Here is a 27,502-nt window from a genome sequence, read left to right as displayed (position 1 = left end):
CATCGACTCTTATAACTGCCATCTGGTTTCTGTACAAATTGTAAATAGCCTTTCGCTCCCTGTATTTTACCCCTGCCACCTTCAGAATCTGAAAGAGAGTTTTCCAGTCAACATTGTCAAAAGCTTCGTCTAAGTCTACAAATGCTAGAAATGTAGGTTTGCCTTTCCTTAATCTATTTTCTAAGGTAAGTCGTAAGGTCAGTATTGCCTCACGTGTTCCAACATTTCTGCGGAATCCAAACTGATCTTCGCCGAGGTCGGCTTCTACCAGTTTTTCCATTCGTCTGTAAAGAATCCGCGTTAGTATTTTGCAGCTGTGACTTATTAAACTGACAGTTCGGTAATTTTCACATCTGTCAACACCTGCTTTCTTTGGGATTGGAATTATTATATTCTTCTTGAAGTCTGAGGGTATTTCAGAGGTAGGTCGAATAATTGCGTTTAGATACCTAAGATGTGTTGTCTGGTGGTGATTATACTTCGTAAATGGTCAAATATTTGATCAAATGTTGCAAACTCGACCACTTTCAGAGGTGCTGTCAGTGTTAAAAACTAACGTGCGAATGAAATTCCTACGGTATTTAAAGTTATATGGGTTATTACACTTAATAATACCAAAATTCGAGTGTAGACAATATTGTGCTAAACAAAAGTAAGCGTGCAAAATGTACACAGTAGTCGGCAAAATGCAATCAGGACCTGACAGGAAAATTACGTGAATTAAATAATAATCGTACTGTCTGCTACTTTAAAAGTTTAATGTAATTATCTAATGCAAATTACTCGATGTAAACTCGCTGCACCTTGTCAGGAAAGAGCCTTACATTCTTAAATTTCGCGTCTCTATGCAGACGTATGCCGGAAATTAGGAAACTTCATGCATTTAAGTATACTTTTAAAATAGACTCGAATACTCAGTACTTTTTTAAACGAACATGTGTTTAATTTGTGCTTCAATTTGCTCTTGTTGCGTCTTATATTCTGAAATTTCGCGTCTCTATGCAGACGTATGCCGGAAATTAGGAAACTTCATTCATTTAAGTATACTTTTAAAATAGACTCGAATACTCAGTACTTTTATAAACGAACATGTGTTTAATTTGTGCCTCAATTTGCTCTTGTTGCGTCTCATATTCTGAAATTTCGCGTCTCTATGCAGACGTATGCTGGAAATTAGGAAACTTCATTCATTTAAGTATACTTTTAAAATAGACTCGAATACTCCGTACTTTTTTAAACGAACATGTATTTAATTTGTGCTTCAATTTGCTCTTGTTGCGTCTCATATTCTTAAATTTCGCGTCTCTATGCAGACGTACGTCGGAAATTAGGAAACTTCATTCATTTAAGTATACTTTTAAAATAGACTCGAATACTCAGTACTTTTATAAACGAACATGTGTTTAATTTGTGCTTCAATTTGCTCTTGTTTCGTCTCATATTCTTAAATTTCGCTTCTCTATGCAGACGTATTTCGGAAATTAGGAAACTTCATTCATTTAAGTATACTTTTAAAATAGACTCGAATACTCAGTACTTTTATAAACGAACATGTGTTTAATTTGTGCTTCAATTTGCTCTTGTTGCGTCTCATATACTTCAAATCACAACCCCAGTACTAGGATTCATCCCTGCAAATGGCGGCGATCAGCTGCTTCAATTGGCGGACGGTCGCCTCGCTTCTCCGCTGCGGCGTGGTAGGGGCTTGGTTGTAGCGCGGCGCCCGCCCGCCACGCGTGGCTGGAGCGGCGGTGCCAGGTGATGAATGTCGGCGAGTACGCCTCAGCCGCCTAGCACTGAGTAACTGTGGCGCGGCGCCGGGCGGAAGCTTCCGCAGCGCAGCGCAGATCCGGCGCGCGGGAAACTTGCCCCGCAGCGAGCCGTGAGGCGGCCGTGCGGCACGAACAACCCCCCGCCCGCTAAATTTAAGAAGTTGCACGCGTGGTCCAAGTTTGAGCGGAGCAGCAGCGCTTTACGTGGACGCGCCACGCGAGCCGTTCCCAGGGCCGACGCCGCGTGGGTGGCTGGGAAGAGGACGCGGGGGCGGAGGCGGGAGACAAATAGCCGCTAACTTCGTATTGGCCGTCCCGCCGGCACCTCCTGGAGCGGACACAAAACGACAGCTACAACCGCGCGTCCGTCGGAAGCGACGTGCGCAGTTTCACGAACGAACCGAGCGAAACAGGACGTTGAAAGCTTCCGTATAGCTCCGGGCGGACATCTTTTTACATCCCATCTCCCGAGCTGGGTCGCGAAATTCAATTCGCACGACGGTGTCTCTCAAGAATCCCTCCTTCCTTCTCAGAGTCGTAATTTTCATCCGCAATAAAAAATGGTTCAAATGGCTCTGAGCACCGACTTAGCTTCTGAGGTCATCAGTCACCTAGAACTTACAACTAATTAAACCTAACTAACCTAAGGACATCACACACATCCATGCCCGAAGCATGATTGGAAACCTGCGACCGTAGCGGTCGCTCGGCTCCAGACTGCAGCGCCTAGAACCTCACGGCCACTCCGGCCAGCTTCATCCGCAATAGATCTCTATAAAGCATAGTTTTCAGCCAAGTTTCTAATCATTAATCTACCCGCGATAAAGGTGGTTGAGCTCAGTAGTTGTGGACTAAATTCATTGAAATACTACAGCAATCGACCACGCCGGTTGGGTTCATTACTTTGCGAGTCTCTGCAGTGAGTCTTGTAGATCCTGTACACTAAATTGAATAATTTTTCGTTTGAAACTTCCTTCGAATGATTTTAGAATCCGGAGAAATGTTTTCTATCTTTTTTTTTACTTCTTCTTCAAATTGCTACCCATTTCTTTCAGTGTCTTTCTGTCTGCTCTTTACCCTCTTCAGTAAGAAAAACATAATATCTAGAGAGCTTCAGTAACCCGTACTTTGTTAATGACAACGTATCTGCAGTGTTAGTTTTACATGTCGTTTAAGAGATGACAGGTTTTAGGCTGTGCGACCATCTTTGCTCAAGCTTCTTCGCACTAGTTGTTTAATCATACATATCTGACAAGAGCCGGCCGATGTGGCCGAGCGGTTCTAGGCGCTTCAAAAAAAAAATCAAATGGCTCTGAGCACTATGGGACTTAACTTCTGAGGTCATCAGTCCCCTAGAACTTAGAACTACTTAAACCTAACTAACATAAGGACATCACACACATCCATGCCCGAGGCAGGATTCGAACCTGCGACGGTAGCGGTCGCGCGGCTCCAGACTGTAGCGCCTAGAACCGCTCGGCCACCCCGGCCGGCTTCTAGGCGCTTCAGTCCGGAACCGCGCTGCTACTACGGTCGCAAGTTCGAATCCTGCGTCGGGCGTGGATGTGTGTGATGTCCTTAGGTTAGTTAGGTTTAAGTAGTTCTAAGTCTAGGAGATTGATGACCTCAGATGTTAAGTCCCATAGGGCACAGAGCCATTTTTATCTGACAAGCTTGTAGTGAAGTAATCTGGAAATAATGTGTAGTTACCGTGTGACTGACATATGCACAAACTATTTCCTTTTCCTAGATCCGAGGTCATTCCAAGCAACTAGTTATGAGATTAAATATTAGCGTTGGGTTTCACCTCGGCCAGCGATCGGATCAGGAATTCTCCAACAATAGGATAGTTGTACAGGAATTGTGACAAACCAAACTGATCTCACGGGTCAGAGGCTCTTACTGATAAAGTTTCATGGCTACAGGAGACCATAATGTGGTTCAGAGCCACCCGATAAAATGTGTGTTACTGAAAGGCTACCACTATCTTTTGTCGTACATAGTATCTAGTTTGTTAAACTAATAGTCCTTATATGTTAAAACTGAGTGTATAACAACTTCAGCAAAATTTTTAATTAAGGTCACGCAGTGAGATTGTTGGCAAATTGGAAAAAAACATGGACGTTTTATTTGGTCTATTAAAGGGGTTATCAGGGCGGAAGATCGTTTGCTGTTAGAAATTTGCGAAGCTCCCAACGTAGCCCCTCTTGGAAATACTGAGAGAAATGTTTTAGAGCCGGTGGACTAATCGCTGGTAGAAAATCTGCCCAATTATCAGTCGAAAACCAAACATGAATCCGCATTACTACTGTTGTCTCGAAAATTTAAATAAATATCTCCGACACTCGTTCATAAACCAAAGCATCTGCATTTCACGTTTTCAAAATCGTAGCAAATGCATGCAAGGAAGTGTTATAGGCCCTCTGTTGTTCCTGATCTATATTAACGACATAGGAGACAATCTCAGTAGCCGTCTTAGATTGTTTGCAGATGATGCTGTCATTTACCGTGTCGTAAGGTCATCAGATGATGAAAACGACTTACAAAATGATTTAGACAAGGTATCTGTATGGTGCGAAAAGTGCAAATTGACCCTGAATAAGGAAAATTTGAAGTTATTCACATGAGTACTAAAAGAAATCAGCTAAATTTCGATTACGCGATAAGTCACACAATTCTGAAGGCTGTAAATTCAACTAAATACTTAGCGATTACAATTACAAATAACCTAAATTGGAACGATTACATAGATAATATTGTGGGTATAGCAAACCAAAGACTTCGATTCATTGGCAGAACACTTAGAAGGTGCAACAGGTCTACTAAAGAGACTGCTTACACCACGCTTGTCCGCCCTATTCTGGAGTATTGCTGTGCGGTGTGGGATCCGCGTCAGGTGGGACTGACGGATGACATCGAAAAAGTACAAGGAAGGGCACCTCGCTTTGTACTATCGCGAAATAGGGGAGACAGTGTCACAGACGTGATACGTGAACTGGAGTGGCAATCATTAAAACAAGTTTTCTCCTCCGATTGCGAAAACATTCTGTTGGCACCCACCTACACAGGGAGAAATGAACATCACGATAAAATAAGAAAAAATTAAGTGCTCGTTTTTCCCGCGTGCCGTTCGAGAGTGGAACGGTAGAGAGACAGCTTGAAGGTGGTTCACTGAATCATCTGCCTGGCACTTTGTTGTGAATAGCAGAGTAATCACGTAGATGTAGATGTAGACATCCTGTCGTAGTTTACAGGCGTCCCTGCACAACTCTTTTAAAAAAATAAAAAAATAAATAAAAAACTTTGGCAACGAAAAGGGATACAGTTACAATATGTACATTAAACTCCAATTTAACGTGCCCCTAAGAAGCTCTACTGTAACCTGAAAGCAGTTAAGAGGAAACGAAAAATAAAATAGTTGTCAGCGAGTGCGCTCTCTGGCCGCTATTAAAACAAACAAGTCTAAAGCATTTCCTTTTAGTCTGTGCGAAAGCACGCAGTAACTCGGTTTTCCGTGCATAATAGGCCCTGCTGACGACGTTAAATCATTTGAATGGAGAGAGATGAGGATAAAATGAACCGCAGCTGTAAACCACGAAACTACAAGAACATGAAAGAGAGAAGAGCATGAAGATGAATCCAAATGAGAGCGCTTGGACGACGTAAGAATGAGCGCCATTATAGTCGGTTTGAAAAACGGGGATTAGCGAGGAAATGTAGAAAAAAGAATATGCGGATTAAAGTCTTCTGTACCGTCGGCCGGCTTTTCCCTGTGTTGCACTTTGTGCAGCATATGACGGCTATGGAACTTGAAACGAAGCTTACGTAGTTCAAACCTCTAGCGGCAAGCTGGAGTACCGCCCGTTAATTCAGAGAAGGAATGCGATTCTTGGGAAGGAAGATTAAAGTTGAAATTCCCGTCATTGTCACGATTATTTAAGACGGAGTGCTCCGACTATATAGTGATGGGAAAGGGCATTTTTCAATAAAATATTCCAGCTCTCGCATTAAATGTTCTGGGGAAACTGCAGATCAAAATCTGCATGGTCCAATGGAAATTGATCACAACCCGTCACGTATACCGGTCCACAATCTTAAAATGTGTGGCATTTCTCTCTCGGTTTAATGCGATACGTAAATGCCCCACTGAGAAGTGAGGCTCCATCATTGATATCAGTCCATTCTTGTAGCTTTACGCAAGAATGTACGCTCTAGTAATTGTAGCAGTTAGAATGCCACTTCATTCCGCTGCAAACATCAAACTTTCGTCTCGAACTATGTGCGATACCGAATGTGCAGGTGGGTACAACTTAGCGAGCAGTAGCACAAAACCGCAGTCTGTAGCATAAATAGCACAAATGTAACTCCTCATGAAAAGGAGTCAGGTCGCCTGTAGTAGCTAGACGAGGACGCCTACCCAGTATTAGTTATTTATTTACTTCTTTGCCCTACGTTGTAGCCTAAAACCTAACATACTACAGTAGGCATATTTCTGTCTACAATTATATTCCTCCGTTCACTTGAAATATAGTAACAACGACACTAACAGTTAAAATCATAGCTAAATTTATTATTGCTGTTATTTTCAGTTCAAACAAATGGCTCTGAGTACAATGGGACTTAACTTCTGAGGTCATCAGTCCCCTAGAACTTAGAACTACTTAAACCTGACTAACATAAGGACATCACACACATCCATGCCCGAGGCAGGACTCGAACCTGCGACCGTAGCGGTCGCGCGGTTCCAGACTGTAGCGCCTAGAACCGCTCGCCCACCCTGGCCGGCTACTGTCAGTATTCCTACTTCTAAACTACCAACATTATTACTACATCTCACTCAACGACAATTATCTCTACCACTACTTTGATATGTAACTGCAGAAAACTATCTACCTACTCGTATTTAACTGCTTTTGCATCGTAGGATCCTCACAGTGACTCGTTCGCACCCGTTTCTGTAGTTTCATTGCTGGCCCGTGGGAACTTCAGAAGTGTGTATGTGAAGGGATCTGAAACTTTTATCCATTCGAGCATAGAAGGCAGTCTTTGCTCATATTTCTCCAGGCTGCAAGAAAAAATTCCTTGATCTTTGGGCGCACTGCCATGTTCAGTGTCAATTTTTGCTACATGACGACCAGCGTCACCCCAATTTCTACAGTTTCTTTTGCGCAAAGATCTGTACTTCAGCTGAGCTGCTGTTGCAGTAGTACAGGTGGAGAGGTCTTGGTCCAGTTCAGATGACGATGTGCCTCCCACGCATTTTTGGATACAGCGTCAACAAAATCATATAGGATCTACTAGTTTGCAATATGGTACAGGATCTCCTTTAGTATCTGGTACTCCGTCCCGAGCCGGCCGGCAGCAGTCGGGAACCGCTTCGGTCGCAGGTTCGAATCCTGCTTCGGGCATGGATGTGTGTGATGTCCTTAGGTTAGTTAGGTTTAAGCAGTTCTAAGTTCTAGGGGACTGATGACTTCAGAAGTTAAGTCCCATAGTGCTCAGACCCATTTGAACCAACTCCGCGCCGAGTCGATTGTTGCCGCCCATCAGCAGCCATATTCGCATAAAGATTTAATTTCCAGATGGAGGCTGGCCGCTGTGGTTGAACGGTTATAGGCGCTTCTGTCCGGAACGGCGCTGTTGCTACGGTCGCAGGTTCGAATCCTGCCTCGGGCATGGGTGTCCGTGATGTCCTTAAGTTAGTTCGGTTTAAGTAGTTCTAAGTTCTATGGGACTGATGACTTCAGAAGTTAAGTCAGGTTGTGGTCAGAGCCATTTGAACCCAGATCGAGTACCCTAGGGTGCCTTCTTATGCGCCGGCCGAGGTGGCCGAGCGGTTCTAGTCGCTACAGTCTGGAACCGCGCGACCGCTACGGTCGCAGATTCGAATCCTGCCTCGGGCATGGATGTGAGTGATGTCCTTAGGTTAGTTAGGTTTAATTAGTTCTAAGTTCTAGGGCACTGATGACCTTAGCAGTTAAGTCCCATAGTGCTCAGAGCCATTTTTTTGAACCTTCTTATGCGCAGCGATGTTCGTTTGTTTATTTCCTTCTGATTCGGTGCAAGTACGTGCCATATTGACAGTAGCTGGTAAGAAAATGAAGCAGCCGTCTAGGGGGCTTCAGATGTCGTAACCGGAGCCTTTATTTGATTGGGAAGTAATTGTATTTTCGTCTCTCTTTTTCGCCGTCATCTCAGCGTTCCTGCCAAAGAAATGGAGTACGTAATTTGATTGTTGCTGTAGAAATATAAGGGGCAGTCAAATGAAAACGAGACAGGTGGAAAAAAGAAAGTAAACTGTTTACTATTTCACTAGTAATTACCATAACTGTCAATTTATTAATCCCACTGTGAGACAAGACAGACAATGCCTTCACGCAAAAATTTATGAGTTCGCCTACGCAACCATGAGTATACTCAGACTTGCACCCCTTCATCCGAAGCGAATCGACGTCCACGACTGTATGGAGTATGTGTAAGTGTAGTTGACACAACCTTGATAATATGTGGGAGGGCCCACATCTTGGCAAGGCAGTAACCAGTACGCTGCAGAAGTTTCGCTACATAGCCCTTACACGTCCTCCATACTGTCCCCATCTCTCCCCATGCGATGCTCATATTTTTTAAGCCCTGAAAAACAGACATTTGTGGTCATCTATTTTCTTCAGACGAAGAGGTGCATTTGTCGGTACATAGTTCCATAGGCAACCGCAAACATTTTTTCCATGAAGGTATTGACCGTCCTGTCTGACAATGGGATAAATGTATTAACAGTTGTAGCGATTGCTTTTGAAATAACATACAATTTACGTACTTTTTTTTTTTGCATCTGCCTCGTTTTTGTTTGACTACCCTTTATACAGGGTGAGTCACCTAACGTTACCGCTGGATATATTTCGTAAACGACATCAAATACTGACGAATCGATTCCACAGACTGAACGTGAGGAGAGGGGCTAGTGTAATTGGTTAATACAAACCATAAAAAAATGCACGGAAGTATGTTTTTTAACACAAACCTACGTTTTTCAAATGGAACCTCGTTAGTTTTGTTAGCACATCTGAACATATAAACAAATACGTAATCAGTGCCGTTTGTTGCATTGTAAAATGTTAATCCGGAGATATTGTAACCTAAAGTTGACGCTTGAGTACCACTTCTCCGCTGTTCGATCGTGTGTATCGGAGAGCACCGAATTACGTAGGGATCCAAAGGGAGCGGTGATGGACCTTAGGTACAGAAGAGACTGGAACAGCACATTACGTCCACATGCTAACACCTTTTTATTGGTCTTTTTCACTGACGCACATGTACATTACCATGAGGGGTGAGGTACACGTACACACGTGGTTTCCGTTTTCAATTACGGAGTGGAATAGAGTGTGTCCCGACGTGTCAGGCCAATAGATGTTCAATGTGGTGGCCATCATTTGCTGCACACAATTGCATTCTCTGGCGTAATGAATGTCGTACACGCCGCAGTACATCTGGTGTAATGACGCTGCAGGCTGTCACAATACGTTGTTTCATATCCTCTGGGGTTGTAGGCACATCACGGTACACATTCTCCTTTAACGTACCCCACAGAAAGAAGTCCAGAGGTGTAAGATCAGGAGAACGGGCTGGCCAATTTATGCGTCCTCCACGTCCTATGAAACGCCCGTCGAACGTGTAACTCACCCCTCATGGTAATGTACATGTGCGTCAGTGAAAAAGACCAATAAAAAGGTGTTAGCATGTGGACGTAATGTGCTGTTCCAGTCTCTTCTGTACCTAAGGTCCATCACCGCTCCCTTTGGATCCCTACGTAATTCGGTGCTTTCCGATACACACGATCGAACAACGGAGGAGTGGTACTCAAGCGTCAAAAAAAATGGCTCTGAGCACTATGGGACTCAATTGCTGTGGTCATCAGTCCCCTAGAACTTAGAACTACTTAAACCTAACTAACCGAAGGACATCACACACATCCATGCCCGAGGCAGGATTCGAACCTGCGACCGTAGCAGTCGCACGGTTCCGGACTGCGCGCCTAGAACCGCGAGACCACCGCGGCCGGCACTCAAGCGTCAACTTTAGGTTTCAACATCTCCGGATGTAATTAACATTTTACAATGCAACAAACGGCACTGATTACGTATTTGTTTATATGTTCAGATGTGCTAACAAGACTAACGAGGTTCCATTTAAAAAAACGTAGGTTTGTGTTAAAAAACATACTTCCGTGCATTTTTTTATGGTTTGTATTAACCAATTACACTAAGCCCTCTCCTCACGTTCAGTCTGTGGAATCGATTCGTCAGTATTTGATGTGGTTTACGAAATGCATCCAGCGGTAATGTTAGGTGACTCACCCTGTATATGGCGATTAACAGCGCTCCAGACAATATGTTTACACTTTTCATTCCCTGACCAAACAGTCAGGGCTGTTAGAGATCCGACGACCCGTTTTACAGTTTCTGTTGTTTCCGTTGTTTCCGTCAAATCTTAGCCATCCGGGAGTGGCGCACATGTGTTACCAATTGCGAACACTTGGCAGAAGATTCCCATTTCACTTTTTTTCTGGCCGGCAGGGCACATCTCCGACTGCTGGCAAAGCTGTTTCCTGACGTTCTCCATTACCTTCGACAAAGAATTTCGCAGGTCCGTAGCGTATTTGTTTTGGAAACAGGCGTTCTGCAGCTACACTTTGGTTTTATTTTTTATTTTCTACATATGTATTCTCTACATACGTATTTAGTTCTTTGCGACTAGTTTTGGAGTCGAAGCCCTACTCTACAACACGGGTTCCCAAACTTTTCCTCTGTTGGACACATTGAGAGTCCAGGTACTCTAATGGAACACTTCGTTTATTTGGAAGGTTAATTTTTTTTTTTTTTAAATCAGCAAAACTTGCTTTATTCAGTTTTTACTTCTCTTTTAAATCCTGACTAATAACACAGAAATCATAATAAAAATTTAAAAAAAAAGTAGTACCGCAAAGTGTCGAAAAAACGCCATATTATTAGTAGTTTTGCGCGGAGCACTTAGTCACGTCCCGCTGGACAGCAGTGTTCTAGGGAGCACAGTTTGGCAGTTTCGGAAACCCTGCTGTAGAGTAACCATCCCCACTATCAGTCAAGCCGTTGTGGGGAGTCCGACATCGCTTCTGGTCGCAGCTACTTTGGCTGGTTAAATGCGTCGATGCGGCAAATTGAGAGTTGCGAGCCTGGGTCACAAACGTAGCATAATAATCGTACGCGGCTGTATTAATCACTACATGATTTACTTTCTAGTAGGACAATTCGTTGAAGTGGCAACAGTCGCTGAGGAGTACACAGAAAAGTGACACGTATCACTGGACAGAGCATGTCTTCAAATTTCGATCGTAATATGCGCCATGACATGGTTCTACTAAGTTACAGCCATGTCAGAATACACTGAGGTGACAAAAGTCATCGGGTACTTCCCAATATCGTGTCGGACCTCGGATCTCCTTTTTCCGTCGAAGTGCAGCAGTTCGACGTGCACGGACTCAACAGGTCGTTGAAGTCCCCTGTAGAAATACTGAGCTACGCTACCTGTACAGCCGTCCACAATTGCGGAAGTTTTACGGGTGCAGCATTTTGTGCACGAACTAACCTCTCGATTATGTCCCATAAATGATGGATGGGATTCATGTCGTGCCACCTCGGTGGCCAAATCATCCAAATCGTCCAGAATGTTCTTCAAACCAGTCCCGAACCGGTGCCATGGCGCATTGTCATCCATAAAAATGTCATCGGTTTTTTTGGGACGAGAAGTCCACGAACAACCATTTCCAGTTAATGATCGGTTCAGTTGGACTAGAGGACCCAGTCCAGTCCGTGTAAACACAGCCCACAGCATTATGGAGCCACCACCAGTTTGCACAGTGCCTTGTTGAACGTCGCATTTCATGACCTTGTTCGGTCTGCGCTACACTTTAAGCTTACCGTCAGCTCTTACCAAATGAAATCAGGACTCATCTGACCCAGTCACGATTTTCTAGTCATTTAGGGTCCAGCGTCCCATAAATGATCGATGGAATTCATGTCGTGCGACCTGGGTGGCCAAATCATCCAAATCGTCCAGAATGTTCTTCAAACCAGTCGCGAACCATGGCGCATTGTCATCCATAAAAAATTTCATCGGTTTTTGGGACGAGAAGTCCATCAACAACCATTTCCAGTTAATGATAGGTTCAGTTGGACTAGAGGACCCAGTCCATTCCGTGTAAACATAGCCCACATCATTATGGAGCCACCATCAGTTTGCACAGTGCCTTGTTTACAATCGAGGTCCATGACTTTGTTGGGTCTGCGCCGCACTTAAACCTTACCGCCAGCTCTTACCAAATGAAATCGGGACTCATCTGACCAGGCCACGGTTTTCTAGTCATTTAGGGTCCAACCGATATCGTGACGAGTACGGGAGAGGCGCTGCTGGTGAGCTCAAGATGATGTCGTGCTGTCAGCAACGGCACTCGCACTGGTCCTCTGCTGCTGTAGCCGATTAACGCCAGATTTCGCCGCGCTGTCCTAACCGATACGTTCGTCGTTAGTTCCACATTGATTCCTGCGGTTATTTCACGTAGTGTTGTTAACTGTTAGCACTGACTACTGTACGCCAACACCATTGCTTTCGGTCGTTAAGTGAAAGTCACTGAGTTGTCCGTGGTGAGATGTAATGCCCGGAATTGGGTATTCTCGGCACAATCCTGACACCGTGGATCTCGGAATATTGTATCCCCTAACGTTTTCCGAAATGGAATGTTCCATGCTTCTAGCCCCAACGACCGTTTCGCGTTCAGAGTCTGCTAATTTCTGTCATGCGGTCATAATCACGTCGCAAACCTTTTGACATTAATCGCCTGGACATAACTGACAGCTGCGCCAGTGCGCTGCCGCTTTACCGAGCGAGGTGGCGCAGTGGTTAGCACACTGGACTCGCATCCGGGGGACAACGGTTCAATCCCGCGTCCAGCCATCCTGATTTAGGTTTTCCGTGATTTCCCTAAATCGCTCCAGGCAAATGCCGGCATGGTTCCTTTGAAAGGTCACGGCCGACTTCCTTCCCAATCCTTACCTAATCCGATGAGACCGATGACCTCGCAGTTTGGTCTCCTCCAACAAATCAGCCAACCACTGCCGCTTTATAGCCCGTGTGCGCGGTACTAGCACCATTTGTATAGGTGCATGTTACTATCCCATGAGTTTTGTCGCCTCGGTGCATGTAGACAAATCATCCACTGTGGACTTTCGAATCGAACTAGTTCGCAACTGTAGGTGTACAACCAAATGAACAGATTCCCAGTAGGGGCTGTTGTCATCGCTCCTTCTCGAGCAGCAGCAACAGCAGTGACTTCAGTGAATTGCTCGCATGTATTGTCGTTTCTCCATCACAAACCGTACCCGTATCGAGCACCTATAATATGAGTTAAAGACGTGGAGTGATTCGCTATCCACTGATATGTGTCTACTTTCCGTATGCCTTGTAGTTTCCCGGCCGCGGTGGCCGTGCGGTTCTAGACACTTCAGTCCGGAACCGCGTGACTGCTACGGTCGCAGGTTCGAATCCTGCCTCGGGCATGGATGTGTGTGATGTCCTTAGGTTGGTTAGGTTTAAGTAGTTCCAAGTTCTAGGGGACTGATGACCTCAGATGTTGAGTCCCATAGTGCTCAGAGCCATTTGAACCATTTGTCTTGTAGTTTTTGAGCCAACAGCGTTGCCACAGTGGTAACACCATTCGCCGTCGCATCACCGAAGTTAAGTGCTGTCTGGCTTAGCTAGCACTTGGATGGGTTACAGGCCGGGTCTGCCGAAGGCTGCTGGCAAACGAGGTGCACTCAGCCCTTGTGAAGCCAGTTGAGGAGCTGCTTGATTGAGAAGTAGCGGCTCTGGTGACGAAAAGTGACAACGGCGGGGAGAGAGGTGTGCTGACCACATGCCCATCGATGTCCGCATCCAGTGACGCTTATTGGCAGAGGACGACACGGCGGTCGGTCGGTACCGTTGGGCCTTCCGAAACCTGCTTGGACAGAGTTAGTTGTAATATTTGCACACTCATCCCTTGAAACCCTGGAAGTACTTATGAATGGCCCTGTACGTAGTAGCATGTTTACTTAGAGTTAACCGTACGGTGGACAGAGTATGGAGATACGTATATGTTACAGCGGCCTCACTAATCACAATTAATGTTTATGAAATCACTGTACTAAATGAATTTCGGTGCAGGACTGTGTGAGCCCGTTGCATGTAGGCTCAAAAATTAAATATCATTATTTTTCGTTTAAACCCTTTTCGAGGCCCTTTTCGTCCACAGTTCATCGCTGTCAGACATCCATTACCAACCAGCATTGCAACCATCAAGGAAATCGTATGTTATTGCGCTGTCTAACACGGAAACTATCCTTTAAAGTGGAAGGGAAGAGGCGGTCCCCGCCGCCTCTGCTTCCGCCGTGGTCTTTTTTTTTATTATTTTTAGACTAGAACGGCCGACCCCGCAGCTCCGCGAGCGGTTGGCCGCGGCCGTGAAATAATTCACGGATTACGAGGGCTCCGTGCGCCCTCGGCGCGGCCCCATTGTGCTCCACGGCTGTGCCGGGGCAGCCTCCAGCAGTGCGTACAGCACGCCGTGCCACGCCACGAGCCAGCACATGCTGCCGAGGTGCTGCACAATGAGCGCGGATGCGACCATCACGATGCTGTAAACAGAACCTGGATTCATCCGAAAAAATGACGTTTTGCCATTCGTGCACCCAGGTTCGTCGTTGAGCACGCGACGACACGGCTGGCTCCTCATTTGCTGCACTGACGGAAAAAATCGCAACGTCAAAAAATAATCAATACAGAGTAAAGAAATTTCTGGAATACATTTGTCTAGGTAACATACACTACTGGCCATTAAAATTGTTACACCAATAAGAAATGCAGATGATAAACGGGTATCCATTGAACAAATATACTAGAACTGACATGTGATTACATTTTCACGCAGTTTGGGTGCATAGATCCTGAGAAATCAGTACCCAGAACAACCACCTCTGGCCGTAATAACGGCCTTGATACGCCTGGGCATTGAGGCAAACACAGTTTGGATGGCGTGTACAGGTACAGCTGCCCATCCAGCTTCAGTTCATCAACAGTAGTGACTGGCGTATTGTGACGAGCCAGTTGCCCGGCCACCATTGACCAGACGTTTTCAGTTGGTGAGAGATCTGGAGAATGTGCTGGCCAGGGCAGCAGTCGAACATTTTCAGTATCCAGAAAGACCCGTACAGGACCTGCAACATGCGGTCGTGCATTATCCTGCTGAAATGTAGGGTTTCGCAGGGATCGAATGAAGGGCAGAGCCATAACGTAACACATCTGAAATGTAACGTCCACTGTTCAAAGTGCCGTCAATAACAAGAGGTGACCGAGACGTGTAACCAATGGCACCCCATACCATCACGCCGGGTGATACGCCAGTATGGCGATGACGAATACACGCTTTCAAAGTGCGCTTACCGCGATGTCGCCAAACACGGATGCGACCATCACGATGCTGTAAACAGAACCTGGATTCATCCGAAAAAATGACGTTTTGCCATTCGTGCACCCAGTTTCGTCGTTGAGCACACCGTCGCAGGCGCTCCTGTCTGTGATGCAGCGTCAAGGGTAATCGCAGCCACGGTCTCCGAGCTGATAGTCCATGCTGCTGCAAACGTCGTCTTCGTGGTGTAGCAATTTTAATGGCCAGTAGTGTAGATACGAATTCCACGGATGACATCTTTCAGCGAGATGGAGCACATACAAATTGGGGTATGAGGGTTCGAACAGTTTTAAATCAGCGGCTTCCAAATCGTGCCACAAATATGCGGGGAATCTTCTCAAATTTATTTTATCAGTCTACCTAATTTTCATCGTCCTTCTATAGCAAGACATCTCAGACGCTTAGATTCTCTTCTTTTCCATTTTCCCCACAACCCATGATCCACTTCCGGTAAATGCTGAGCTCCAGAAGTATATTCTCAGAAATTTTCCCCTCAAATTAAATTCGATAATACGAGGGTTGGAACTTAAATAGTGGCAACTATTTATTCACAACCAATACAAAAGAGTAACATGTTTGCACCTGTTCCTGTCCTTCAGAGTAGCCACCAGCGTTGTGTAGAGCCCGTTGCCAGCGATGTGGAAGGCGTAGTATACCGTTAGCAGTGCCTGTTCTCTTGATGGTGCGAATGGAGCGGTCTACTGCCTGTCGAATCTCTGGAACACTTCCGAAGCGAATGCCACGAAGTGGTTTCTTCATCTTTGGAATCAAATCAAAGTCACAAGGACGTAAGTCCGGGGAGTATGGTGGATGGTACAGTGCTTCCCAGTCCCATCGACCGAACAGAGCAGCCACAGCTTGCGCTGTATGCGCCCGCGCATTGTCGAGCAAAATGATGGGTGGGTTGGGCAGAAAGTGTCGCCGCTTCTTTCGCAAAGCTGGTCGCAGGTGATGCTCCAGAAACGAACAGTAATACTGTACATTGATGGTCTGCGTGGAGGAACGTAATGCGTTAGGATAACATCATCACACTCGTACACGAGAATCACCATAACTTTAGACCTCTCCATTCGCACCATCAACAGAACAGGCTCTGCTAACGGTATATGACGCCTTCCACATCGCTGGCAACGGGTTCTACACAACGCTGGTGACTGCTTTGAAGGGCAGGAACAGGTGCAAACACGTAACTCTTTTGTATCGGTTGTGAATAAATAGTTGCCACTATTTAAGCTCCAATCCTCGTAGTAAACTTCATTTTTCAATGAATGCTCTCTTTGCCGTATTAGTCACTGGAGTACACTCTTTGACATTCTGGAGACAACGAGGGTGGAATATAGGGGGGGAAAGTTATGTGCAGCTTGTACGGAAACCAGACTGCAGTTATAAGATTCGAATACTATGAACGGGAAACAGTTGTTGAGTAGGGCGTAGGACGGGGTTGTAACCTGTCGCCAAGTTAATTGATCTGTACACTGAACAAGCTATGAAGTAAACAAAGGATATATTTGGAAACATAATTAATGTTTATGGAGAAGAAATAAAACGCTGTAAAAATGGCCGATTATGTTGCTCTTCACTCAGGTACAGCAAAGGACTTGGAAGAGCAGTTACGTGGAATGGATAGTGTTTTGAAACGAGGTTATCTGATGAACATCAACAAAAGTAAAACATAGGCAATGAGCAGTAGTCGAATTAAATCAGATGATACTGACGGCATTAGATGAGGAAATGAGAAGCAAAATAACTAACGATGGCAGATGTAAAGACTTGCAATAATAAGAGAGAGGATAGTGAAAGAGATAAATATGTTAATTTCAAATCCGCCTGAAACCCAGGCATTGGAGCTTTAATCAAATGGTGTTGTTCCAGTACAGTTGGAGTTTAGGGGGAATACCAAATGGTCTGAGGTGTGAATGGCAATGTAGACTGAGGAGGGAGGGGTACTAGAGTAGTCGGTGCAGTTGTGGAAAGCCACAAATATTTAAATTTCTGGCCAGGGGATCGAAATTTTCAAACATACGGTTTCGTGAGGTAGGCAAAGGCTTCGACAATGTCAGATTCAAATGAAATGATATAAAATAATCGGACAGCGCTGAAAGACACCTTGAAAACTGCCGTAAAGAGGGAAAGTAGATCTGCAGCTTGTAGGAGGATAGATATGTAATTAGGGAAAAATCCTGCGAGCCTGGGCAGAAAAGCCGTATCCAATAACATTTAAATACGTGCTAGAAGATGCATAACGTTATCTCTAATGGCCTAGTACGACAAAAAAAAAAAAAAAAAAAAAAAAAAAAAAAAAAAAAAAAAAAAAAAAAAACTGTCGGTGCTTGACTGACCAGCCGCTGTGTCATCTTTTCCAAGATGACCTCGTTTGGATACATCGGGTCAGTACACCACTCTTCCGGCCGTTGTTTTCTTCCCAGGCGTTGAAGCCGTTTCTGCTCATTCAAGTAGATGGTCACTCGTTTTTCAGGGAGGTCCTGTCAAGTAGTAAAGGTTTAATTGTGAACACCTTGTACTACAATACGCCGTTACGTATTTGCCCTAGAATTCCAAAACATTAATTGTTTAGAGAATAATCATTAGCCATATATACTTTTCCTCATTCAAGTAAATCGTCAACTTCCCTCACGAAGCTGAGGGCACCCTGTTCCAGTCCTCCAACCGAGCAAAAATCTCTAGTCGATGATATCTCTCGGCACCAAGCTAGACATACTGAATGAAGTGACTCATATGTTGAAAACTGCATTCCTAATTGCCATTGCCTATATTGTTTATTTTGTACTTTTACGCAAGAAAACAGTGTAAATGATAATTAGAATGTGAGTTTCTACGCAAGTGGTCACCCAGAATTCCAAGTTCTATATGTTTTATACTTCGTGGCACTGAAATAACGAGGAACGCTACTATCGAAAATTTACGCTTGTTTTCGTCAAAGGGAAGTTACCGAAGCGCAGAAACCGTTCAGAACAAACGTCGTATTTAAAATATCACATGGTAAAAAAAACCGCACTTATGAATTGGGGTTGTAAATAAAGAAGTCATGACCGACAGTAAGAAATTTCTTTAATGCAGTAAAATAATAATAGTTATGAGTAATTACTCCTAAATTTAGATGGAACAAAATGTAAAGCAAAAAGTTTGAAAGGAAAAGTAAATAAGTCTGCCTGAGCTTTATTAAGACAAAGACCTGTTCGTAAAGTAAAGACGTAGGAGTTTAACATTTTTACGTTTTCTCCCTTAAATACGAACATAATGTTCAAAAAAGTAATGGAATATCTATTTGCCAGAAAAACAAAAAATGTCTGTATTTTGTTCCCTGTAACGTCAAAAAAAATTATATGAAAATAAAGAAGTAATTACATTTCCTGAAATTAGTAGATTAGTGCATACAAGACAATGAATGTTCGTCTTTGGCAACCTGAATAGTAACAAAATCATTAAGTCGCCTCTCGGAAGCAAATATTGCGAGAAAAAGCGGAAATTCCAGTTAAATTTTCAATGCATGGCAAATGATGGACGTTTAGCTGTCGGAGCATTGGTGGCAAAAACAGTGGGGGTAAATTTAAGTCAAATAGTTTGTAAATTCTGTATGATGTCAATAATCTGAGTAACATCTGCCGTGAAATTTCACAATCCCTGAGTGCTTCACAGAGTTGCATTACTTTGTTTTACTTGAAGTAAACTGAACACTGCCAACTTTCTCTATGAACAGTGCAATTTAGTAGCTGCAGCTGGTAAAGCCTCTCGTTATTTCGATTTTGTATTTGTGGTAGGCAACCACTACTTCGTGTTAGAATGCTCCCGGAAAACGAGGTTATCGCGATCACAGGAGTGAAACTTATTCATGATGAAGACATTGTTTAGGCATATCGCGGACATAATATCTGCGTGCAATGATGAGCGTTTTTCAATTTGATCACAGATTCATTTTCATGTACACCCGACTACCTGTGCAGTCTTATTGTTAGTGTCGCTGACTGCAAATGTGGAGATGCCGGTTTCGATATCTAGGGAAAATATCGGGTGTTTCTAAGGTAGTGAGGTCTGGACCGGCTAAACTTCAGAGAAAAGAGAAGCTGCTTAAATACAAACAAGCAAAGCAATTAACACTCAAGCCTCCGAAGTGGCGTCAGATTGAAAAGCTTGCACTCGTTGGCTTCTCAGATCAAGCTTGTTAATTTCTTTTCCCAGAGGTACTAGAAGATCTGTTTGCCGATCTCGTTTCCTTCACCCTGTGAAAATGTGGAAAGAATATTAGTCTTTTTCTCACTGTTTGTCATTCGCTCCCTCTCTTCCCCCCTCTCTCCCCCTCTCTCTTCCCCCTCTCACTCTCTCTTTCTCTCTCTCTCTCTCTCTCTCTCTCTCTCTCTCTCTCTCTCTGTCTCTCTCTCTGTCTCCCTCCCCTAAAAGTCCCCAGACGCATTTTCTCTGGTGTCTCGGCAGATATTTGCAAGCTCTTTTATGCAGTGTTTAGATGGAGTCGACCCAAACAACTAATGCTCATCACATGTTTCATGCTTCGCGCATTTACAAAGGAAAACGTCAGTTTATTCCCTGTTACGTTCAAAATTATTTTTAAAGTGGAATTTTACGTACCCATTCGCTACGGCGGTACCAAACTAGTCTAGTGCGTTATTCGTTTTATCAATACGTATTAACACGGACAGTAAAACGAAGAACTCAGCAGCGCTACTAAGCCGCTGCTGGAGTATTGATTACTCTTCCCGTTTTATTGTTCCTGCTATTAAATATCGATAACACGAATATCGCTCCAAACTCTCGTTTTCAATCATTTTGATTGTAAACGAGAAACAAACCAACACTTTGCACTGACACAGGACTCGCTTGAAAGATTTAATGAGCAGTATTTGTTTGGGCTGACTCCAGCTAAACGACATTGCAAATATATGCCGAAACACAAGATGAAATGCACCTGACGGCTTTCAGGAGAGACACCCAGGACCTAAAATTTTTCTTGTGGTTTTTCTTTCTAAATTCTCTGCCTTTGTCGCGTGGCATTTATTTTTTTGTGATATTTACTTTTTTTACATTTACTTTTTTTGACATTTACTTTTTTCATTAATTTTCGTAATTTTTACAGACTGATTGTCGTAAGAAGACATACGAGTGATTTTTTTCCCTCCTGTATAATTCTCAAAACCTAATTTAAATTTTATTTATCTGTATATTACTTACAGTTCTGTCGTCTTCGCCGACTCCATGGGGACGATATTTTCGTTCCTACTAATTGAGCTCATTAAAGATAATATCGATGCGATCTCGTGAGCCTATTATTCTTCCTTTACTAATATTTTACCGCTGCATATGAGATTTGCTGTTAAGGTCATAGTCCTTAATCTTGTGGTTGGTCTGTACTTGTTGCTGGCACTTTAATTTTGTGATAGTGGTGCGGTCGTTAAATCACGTTTTCTATGATATTTAGAATAGTTACAGTGGGAGAGTAGTACAAAAGAATCAGTAATGTTACCTTAATAACTGCAGAAGTGACACCATTGCTGTGTGATAAGTACAGCAACAACAGTACTTTAGCAACGACGTGAACACGCCTCCGCTGCCGCAGCCTATTTGGTTACTGTATCAGTTCATATGTGTGTGTCTTGTGTATAGAATGCTGTTGTAATGTTTGGCACGCAGCGCTAGCCAGCGCAGTTTGGCAGCGGGGGAACCCCCGCCGGCGGCCCGCGCTCACACTTGCTTTGCCGACAGTATGAGCTGCGCCTGGCTGCCTCGGACAACCTCAAGGAGAATTACACGACGGTGGTGATCCACGTCAAGGACGTCAACGACAATCCGCCGGCCTTCGAGAGGCCGACCTACCGCACGCAGATCACCGAGGAGGACGACCGCAACCTCCCAAAGCGCGTGCTGCAGGTCCTGCCCATCGCACCCCCCGACCACCGCCATTACTCAGCAAGCGTCACTGCATGCCATGCACCGCCGGAGCTGTTTTTAAACTACTCTATTTTTTTCAATAGTAGCCACAAGCAGACTTTCTTCTGCACTAGGATTGTTTCACCTACCACTTCCCTTACAGAAACGTACTTTCTTTTTATGGTTACCTAATTCGTCATCCAGAGTTGCCCATCCCAAGCTTCTAGTAGGCAAGGACAGGAATTTTATGTATTTGAGGTGACCTATTTAACTTATTCAGAAGAATACCTTGAGAAATACGAGGGCTATTCGAAAAGTAGGGTCCGAATGCGCGCTAAATGGAAACCACAGTGAAAATCCGATGAAGCTTTGCACAGATATGTGTCTAGTACGTCCGTCGATCGGATCACGCCGCTCTTTTCAGTTCTGAGCGCACAGTGAGCACGAAAAGAAGACTAGAAAATAGTGTCTCCCGCCAAGTATGCCCTGCCTGCCGAGGGATTTCACCTGATTTCTTGCAACCTCACATAACGTAATTGTCATGCATTTCCTTCTTCATGACAACTGCCGGCCGCACTCTGAACGGAAATGAAGATATAACAAGGCGAAAATCCCCATTACTGTATGAGTACAAAATAAATGATCAGTCTTTCGAAGTGGTAACATCAGTCAAGTATCTGGGTGTGACTATTTGAAATGATCTCAAATGGAATGATCAGATTACACAAGTAACGGGTAAGCCGAACTCTAGATTGCGGTTTATTGGTAGAATCCTGAACCGATGCAGTCCTTCAACAAAGGAAATGGCTTACAACACGTTAGTTCGCCCAGTCTTAGAGTATTGTTCGTCTGTATGGGACCCTTACCAGTTGGGTCTGATTCAAGAGATTGAGAAGGTCCAAAGAAGAGCGGCAAGATTCGTGACTGGTACATTTAGCCATCGCGAGAGTGTTACAAATCTCATAGAAAGTTTGAAGTGGGACACTCTTGCAGATAAACGACGCGCTAAACAGAAGGGACTGCTCACTAAATTCCGAAATCCAACCTTGGCCGAGGATGTAGAGCATATATTATTACCACCAACTTTCAAATCGCGTAACGATCATCATTCAAAGATAAGGGAAATAAGAGCTCATACTGAGGCATTCAGCCAGTCGTTTTTCCCTCGCGCAATCAAATGGTTCAAATGGCTCTGAGCACTATGGGACTTAACATCTATGGTCATCAGTCCCCTAGAACTTAGAACTACTTAAACCTAACTAACCTAAGGACAGCACACAACACCCAGCCATCACGAGGCAGAGAAAATCCCTGACCCCGCCGGGAATCGAACCCGGGAACCCGGGAACCCGGGCGTGGGAAGCGAGAACGCTACCGCACGACCACGAGATGCGGGCCCTCGCGCAATCCGCGAGTGGAACAGAGGAGGGGAAATATGACTGGGGCGAATTGTGCCCTCCGCCACACACCGCTTGGTGGCTAGGGGAGTATAGATGTAGATGTAGATGTAGAGGATACTCCTGCAGCGTTTTCGATGGGAAGTGTTTGATCACCGACAACACAGCACGTAATTGGTTTCCCCTGAGTTTCATCTATGCCCATGTGAACCGCTCTCTATGAAGATAACATTTTGGCACAGACAACGAGCTGTAGACCAGCGTACAGAATTGGGGGAAAAGCACAGGCGGCTGCTTTCTATGACGAGGGTGTTGGATAGTTGGAACAACGGTACGAGAAATGTCTGTCTCTTAGCGGCGACTATGTAGAGAATTAGCTGGAAGGTGTAGCTAAGTATTGCAAATAAAACATTTTTTATTTTTACAGTGGTATCCATTTCGTGACAGACCGGGCTTTGCTTTCCGAAAAGCTCTCGCATAAACACATTCACAGGGAACATCACGCCAGTATCGAGTAATACCGACTCTAGCTCTGATGGCCCCAACTTGCCAAGGAAGAGTGTCACAAGTTCAGGTAGTCCATATCCAGTTGAGGGCACTCATTCATGATTAGGTCCTGCAGGGCTACCTGATTGTAAGGATGTTGACTGATAGGTTTCACCCGCTGTCGCAGATAGTCCCAGACATTTTCTATGCGACTGAGATGGGGTGACTTAGAGGGCCAAACGAGGTACGATACGGTATCAGAGTTTTCGTCGGACCAGAAATGTTTGCTTACAGCCTTGTGAACACGACTGTTGTCATCTTACAATGCGGAAGTGTCCACACCATACTCATCGTAAAGATGAAGGAAAAAAGTTCGAACAGGACTCACACTCTGACGATTCTGGACGAACTTAATTACGTGTATACTGGGTTGCTGGATAAGTTTAATAAACACAGCAGATACACGCAACAGAGACTCTTGTCATCAATAATGTATTCTCCTGGACACTATTTACAGCGGTCTGTTAATTCTGGAGTAACTTTTCAATACCGCGACTGTAGAAATCACTTGGTTTTGAGGCAAAGTATTCCTCGAGCTATGTTTTGCCATCGTATTTTCATCCGGAGAGGAAGTTCCTTAAAGGCTGTTCGATAGCGAGCAGAAAAGGTGAAAATCTGAGGGCGCAAGAACAGGTGAATAAGTTGGGTGCGGAATGACTTCTCATCCCAACTTCAGTATAGCGTTTTTTTGTCAGCCCAGCAGAATGCAAGCGGCCGTTACCGTGGAGCAGCAGCACTTCGAGCAGTCTTCCTGGTCATTGTTGTAACTCTGCGTCTGCAAGACGTCTCAGTTGTTGACAATAAATGTCAGCAGTGATCGTTACCTTTCGGGGAAGCAATTCGTAATACACCACACAGCCGCTGTTCCACCAGATACATAACATTATCTTTTGCGGACGCGCGCAGGTCTTTGTACGGAAAGTTGCTGCTTGTTTGGCTTCAATCATTCCTTTCTCTTCCTCAAGTTAGCATAAAGCCACCACTTCTCGTTAGCCGTAAGAGCACGGGACAGGAATGGTCGGTGTTGTTCATGAGTTAATTGATCACGAGCAAGCAGAAATGCACCTATAGGCCACCCGCTGATTTTTGTGATTTTGGCTTACAGCATACGGTACCCATGCACCAGATTTTTGAAGCTTCCACGTTGCTTGCAAATGTCACACGACTGTGGAATAATCACAGTTTATTACATCTGCCAGTTACCGAGTACTGTGACGTGGATCATTGTGGATTAATGCGTTTAAATGATATTCATCAAACGCCGAAGATCTTCCTGAACGTGGAGAGTCACTAACGTCAAAACTGTCTTCCTTAAAACGAGAAAACCACTTTTTTGCCGTGCTCTGTCCAGTGGCATTCTCTCCATACACGGCGCTAATGATCCTAACTGCCTTCGCTGCTGTCACCCCTCTGCTGAACTCCAACAGGAGAATATGTTGGAACTGTTCCAATTTCTCCACTTGGTACTCCATTTTCTACCTCCATGGCTCTGCTCAATGTGTCAAAATGACATTTTAATATCTGTTCTAGGAGAAAGAAAAAGTTATTCTTGAGTGAACCCACTCTAGAGTAAGCAACGCAAAGTTTTGTGTGAGAGAAACAATCGTTTTCAAATCCGTTACTAACGTCCTCATAAACTAGTTTTCAAAAAATTACACACAGTTTGATCGTTCTATTCGACGAAAATAGTAGTGACACATGGAAACAATGGATTCAATATCAGTAGCGGTCATTTTAGATTATACCGGGTGATCAAAAAGTCAGTATAAATTTGAAAACTGAATAAATCACAGAATAATGTAGATAGAGAGGTACAAATTGACACACATGCTTGGAATGGCATGAGGTTTTATTACAACAAAAAAAAAAATACAAAATTCAAAAAAGTGTATTGCTAGACGCGTGAAAGATCTCTTGCGCGCGTCGTTTGGTGATGATCGTGTGCTCAGCCGCCATTTTCGTCATGCTTGGCCTCCCAGGTCCCCAGACCTCAGTCCGTGCGATTATTGGCTTTGGGGTTACCTGAAGTCGCAAGTGTATCGTGATCGACCGATCGTGAAAGACAACATCCGACACAATGCCTCACCATAACTCCGGACATGCTTTACAGTGCTGTTCACAACATTATTCCTCGATTACAGCTATTGTTGAGGAATGATCGTGCACATATTGAGCATTTCCTGTAAAGAACATCATCTTTGCTTTGTCTTACTTTGTTATGCTAATTATTGCTATTCTGATCAGATGAAGTACCATATGTCGGACATTTTTTGAAATTTTGTATTTTTTTGGTTCTAATAAAACCCCGTGTCATTCCAAGCATGTGTGTCAATTTGTACCTCGCTACCTACATTATTCCGTGGTTTATTCAGTTTTCAAATTTATACTGACTTTTTGATAACCCGGTATGTGCACGTCACTGCCTTCCTATTCCTACCGCTTCACCTAGGGTAGCTAGGCTGTTTCATCTCTGCAGCGTCATTTGCGAATCAGATAATGTTGGGACAGACACACGCGTCCATTAACATACATCAACTTTTCTCTGAACACAGTGTAACAAAATGATATCGATAACCTTTGAGGGATTATGGAGGGTATTATGAGGAAGAAACTAATAACAGGAACCTGGTCCAGAAAGTCGCCCAGTTGTTTTAACATATACTGAGGACGCGAAGCCGTCTAACGTAATGAGTACTGTACTGTCAAGCCCATCGCGAGCAGTTACGCCTGAGGGTCCGTCAGCACGTAAGCTCACGCTTGCTGCTGCCTGGGTGGCGTTAATTTAGGCGACTTAACCCGCTATAGCCCTTAGTGTATTCCTCAAGACTCGTTCTGCAGTCCATCGACGTTTGTGTGTATCCTTTGTTAGAATCTATGTGTAGGTCGTATCATAACTGTCGTAAATGCATGCAGTTGAAAGTACACAATACTAGAAGCAAAAGGCACAGTAAACATGGTCTCTGAAACGCATATCTAAGGAGCTATGAAAACTTCTTCTTCATCTTCGATACTGTGAAACAAATATCTTCTACTACAAGCTGTCTACTTTTCATATTTTGAGAGGTGGTAGATTGGACCAAAACAAGACATTGGCTCTGAAATCCATACCTTCAGAGGCATGAGCACTTCATTATCTTCGCTATTGTGAAACACATCTCTTCTACTGAACAAATGTTCGTAGCTCTTAAGATATGCACTTTAGAACCCATGTTTACTGGACATTTTTTCTTGTTTTGGTTCGTACTACGTCTTCCCAAAAAATGTAAAGTAAAGAGTTTGCAGTAAAAGATATTTGTTTCACAGTATCGAAGATGAGGAAGTGCTCATAGCTCTTCAGGTACGCATTTTGCAGCCCATGTTTACTGAGAATGGCAGCTAACTCTAAATATAGGTAAATGTAAATTAATGCAGATGAATAGGAAAAGGAATCCCGTAATGTTTGAATACTTCATTAGCAGCGTAGCGCTTGACAGTCACGTCCATTAAATATTTGGGCGTAACATTGCAGAGCGATATGAAGTGGGAGAAGCATGTAATGGCGGTTGTGGGGAAGGCCGATAGTCGTCTTCGGTTCATTGGTAGAATTTTCGGAAGATGTGGTTCATCTGTAAAGGAGACCGCTTATAAAACATTAATACGACCTATTCTTGAGTACTGCTCGAGCGTTTGGGATCCCTATGAGGTCGGATTGAGGGAGGACATAGAAGGAATTCAGAGGCGGGCTGCTAGATTTGTTACTGGTAGGTTTGATCATCACGCGAGTGTTACTGAAATGCTTCAGGAACTCGGGTGGGAGTCTCTAGAGGAAAGGAGGCGTTCTTTTCGTGAATCGCTATTGAGGAAATTTAGAGAACCAGCACTTAAGGCTGACTGCAGTACAATTTTACTGCCGCCAACTTATATTTCGCGGAAAGACCACAATGATAAGAGAGATCAGCGCTCGTACAGAGGCATATAGGCAGTCATTTTTCCCTCGTTCTGTTTGGGAGTGGAACAGGGAGAGAAGATGCTAGTTGTGGTACGAGGTATCCTCCGCCACGCACTGTATGGTGGATTGCGGAGTATGTACGTAGATGTAGATGCTTCTGGTATCATGTACTTCCAGTTGTCGACATTTACGCAATTAATTATGGTGTACTATAGATATTCTCTGAGAAATATGCCTCCCCTATTGAATAGCGCGATATGAAACTCTTCCACTGGGAATTGCGTCTGCATCAAAATGAAGTTTAATGTTTTTGTTTAAAGGTAAGTACTGAGCGAATATCAGATGTTACGTGCGTATAGTAACGATATAAAATTAATAACAGAGATATAAATGGCAATCGGTGACCCTTGCTGAGTAATGCACCTTA

The 27,502-nt window shown here is 44.1% G+C and overlaps 1 protein-coding gene across 1 annotated transcript in view; it reads left to right on the top strand.

Moving 5' to 3' along the window:
- The window catches only part of LOC126483649 (neural-cadherin-like), a 263,505-nt gene that overhangs the window by 162,959 nt on the left and 73,044 nt on the right, over positions 1-27,502 (top strand). The window contains exon 3 of the mRNA XM_050106709.1: positions 21,040-21,204. Within this exon, the coding sequence (XP_049962666.1) occupies positions 21,040-21,204 (165 nt within the window). The remainder of the gene's footprint in view (positions 1-21,039; positions 21,205-27,502) is intronic.

This window comes from Schistocerca serialis, chromosome 6, assembly GCF_023864345.2.
Source record: "Schistocerca serialis cubense isolate TAMUIC-IGC-003099 chromosome 6, iqSchSeri2.2, whole genome shotgun sequence".
Lineage (NCBI taxonomy): Eukaryota > Metazoa > Arthropoda > Insecta > Orthoptera > Acrididae > Schistocerca > Schistocerca serialis.
This window is presented reverse-complemented; position numbering and strand designations above follow the sequence as displayed.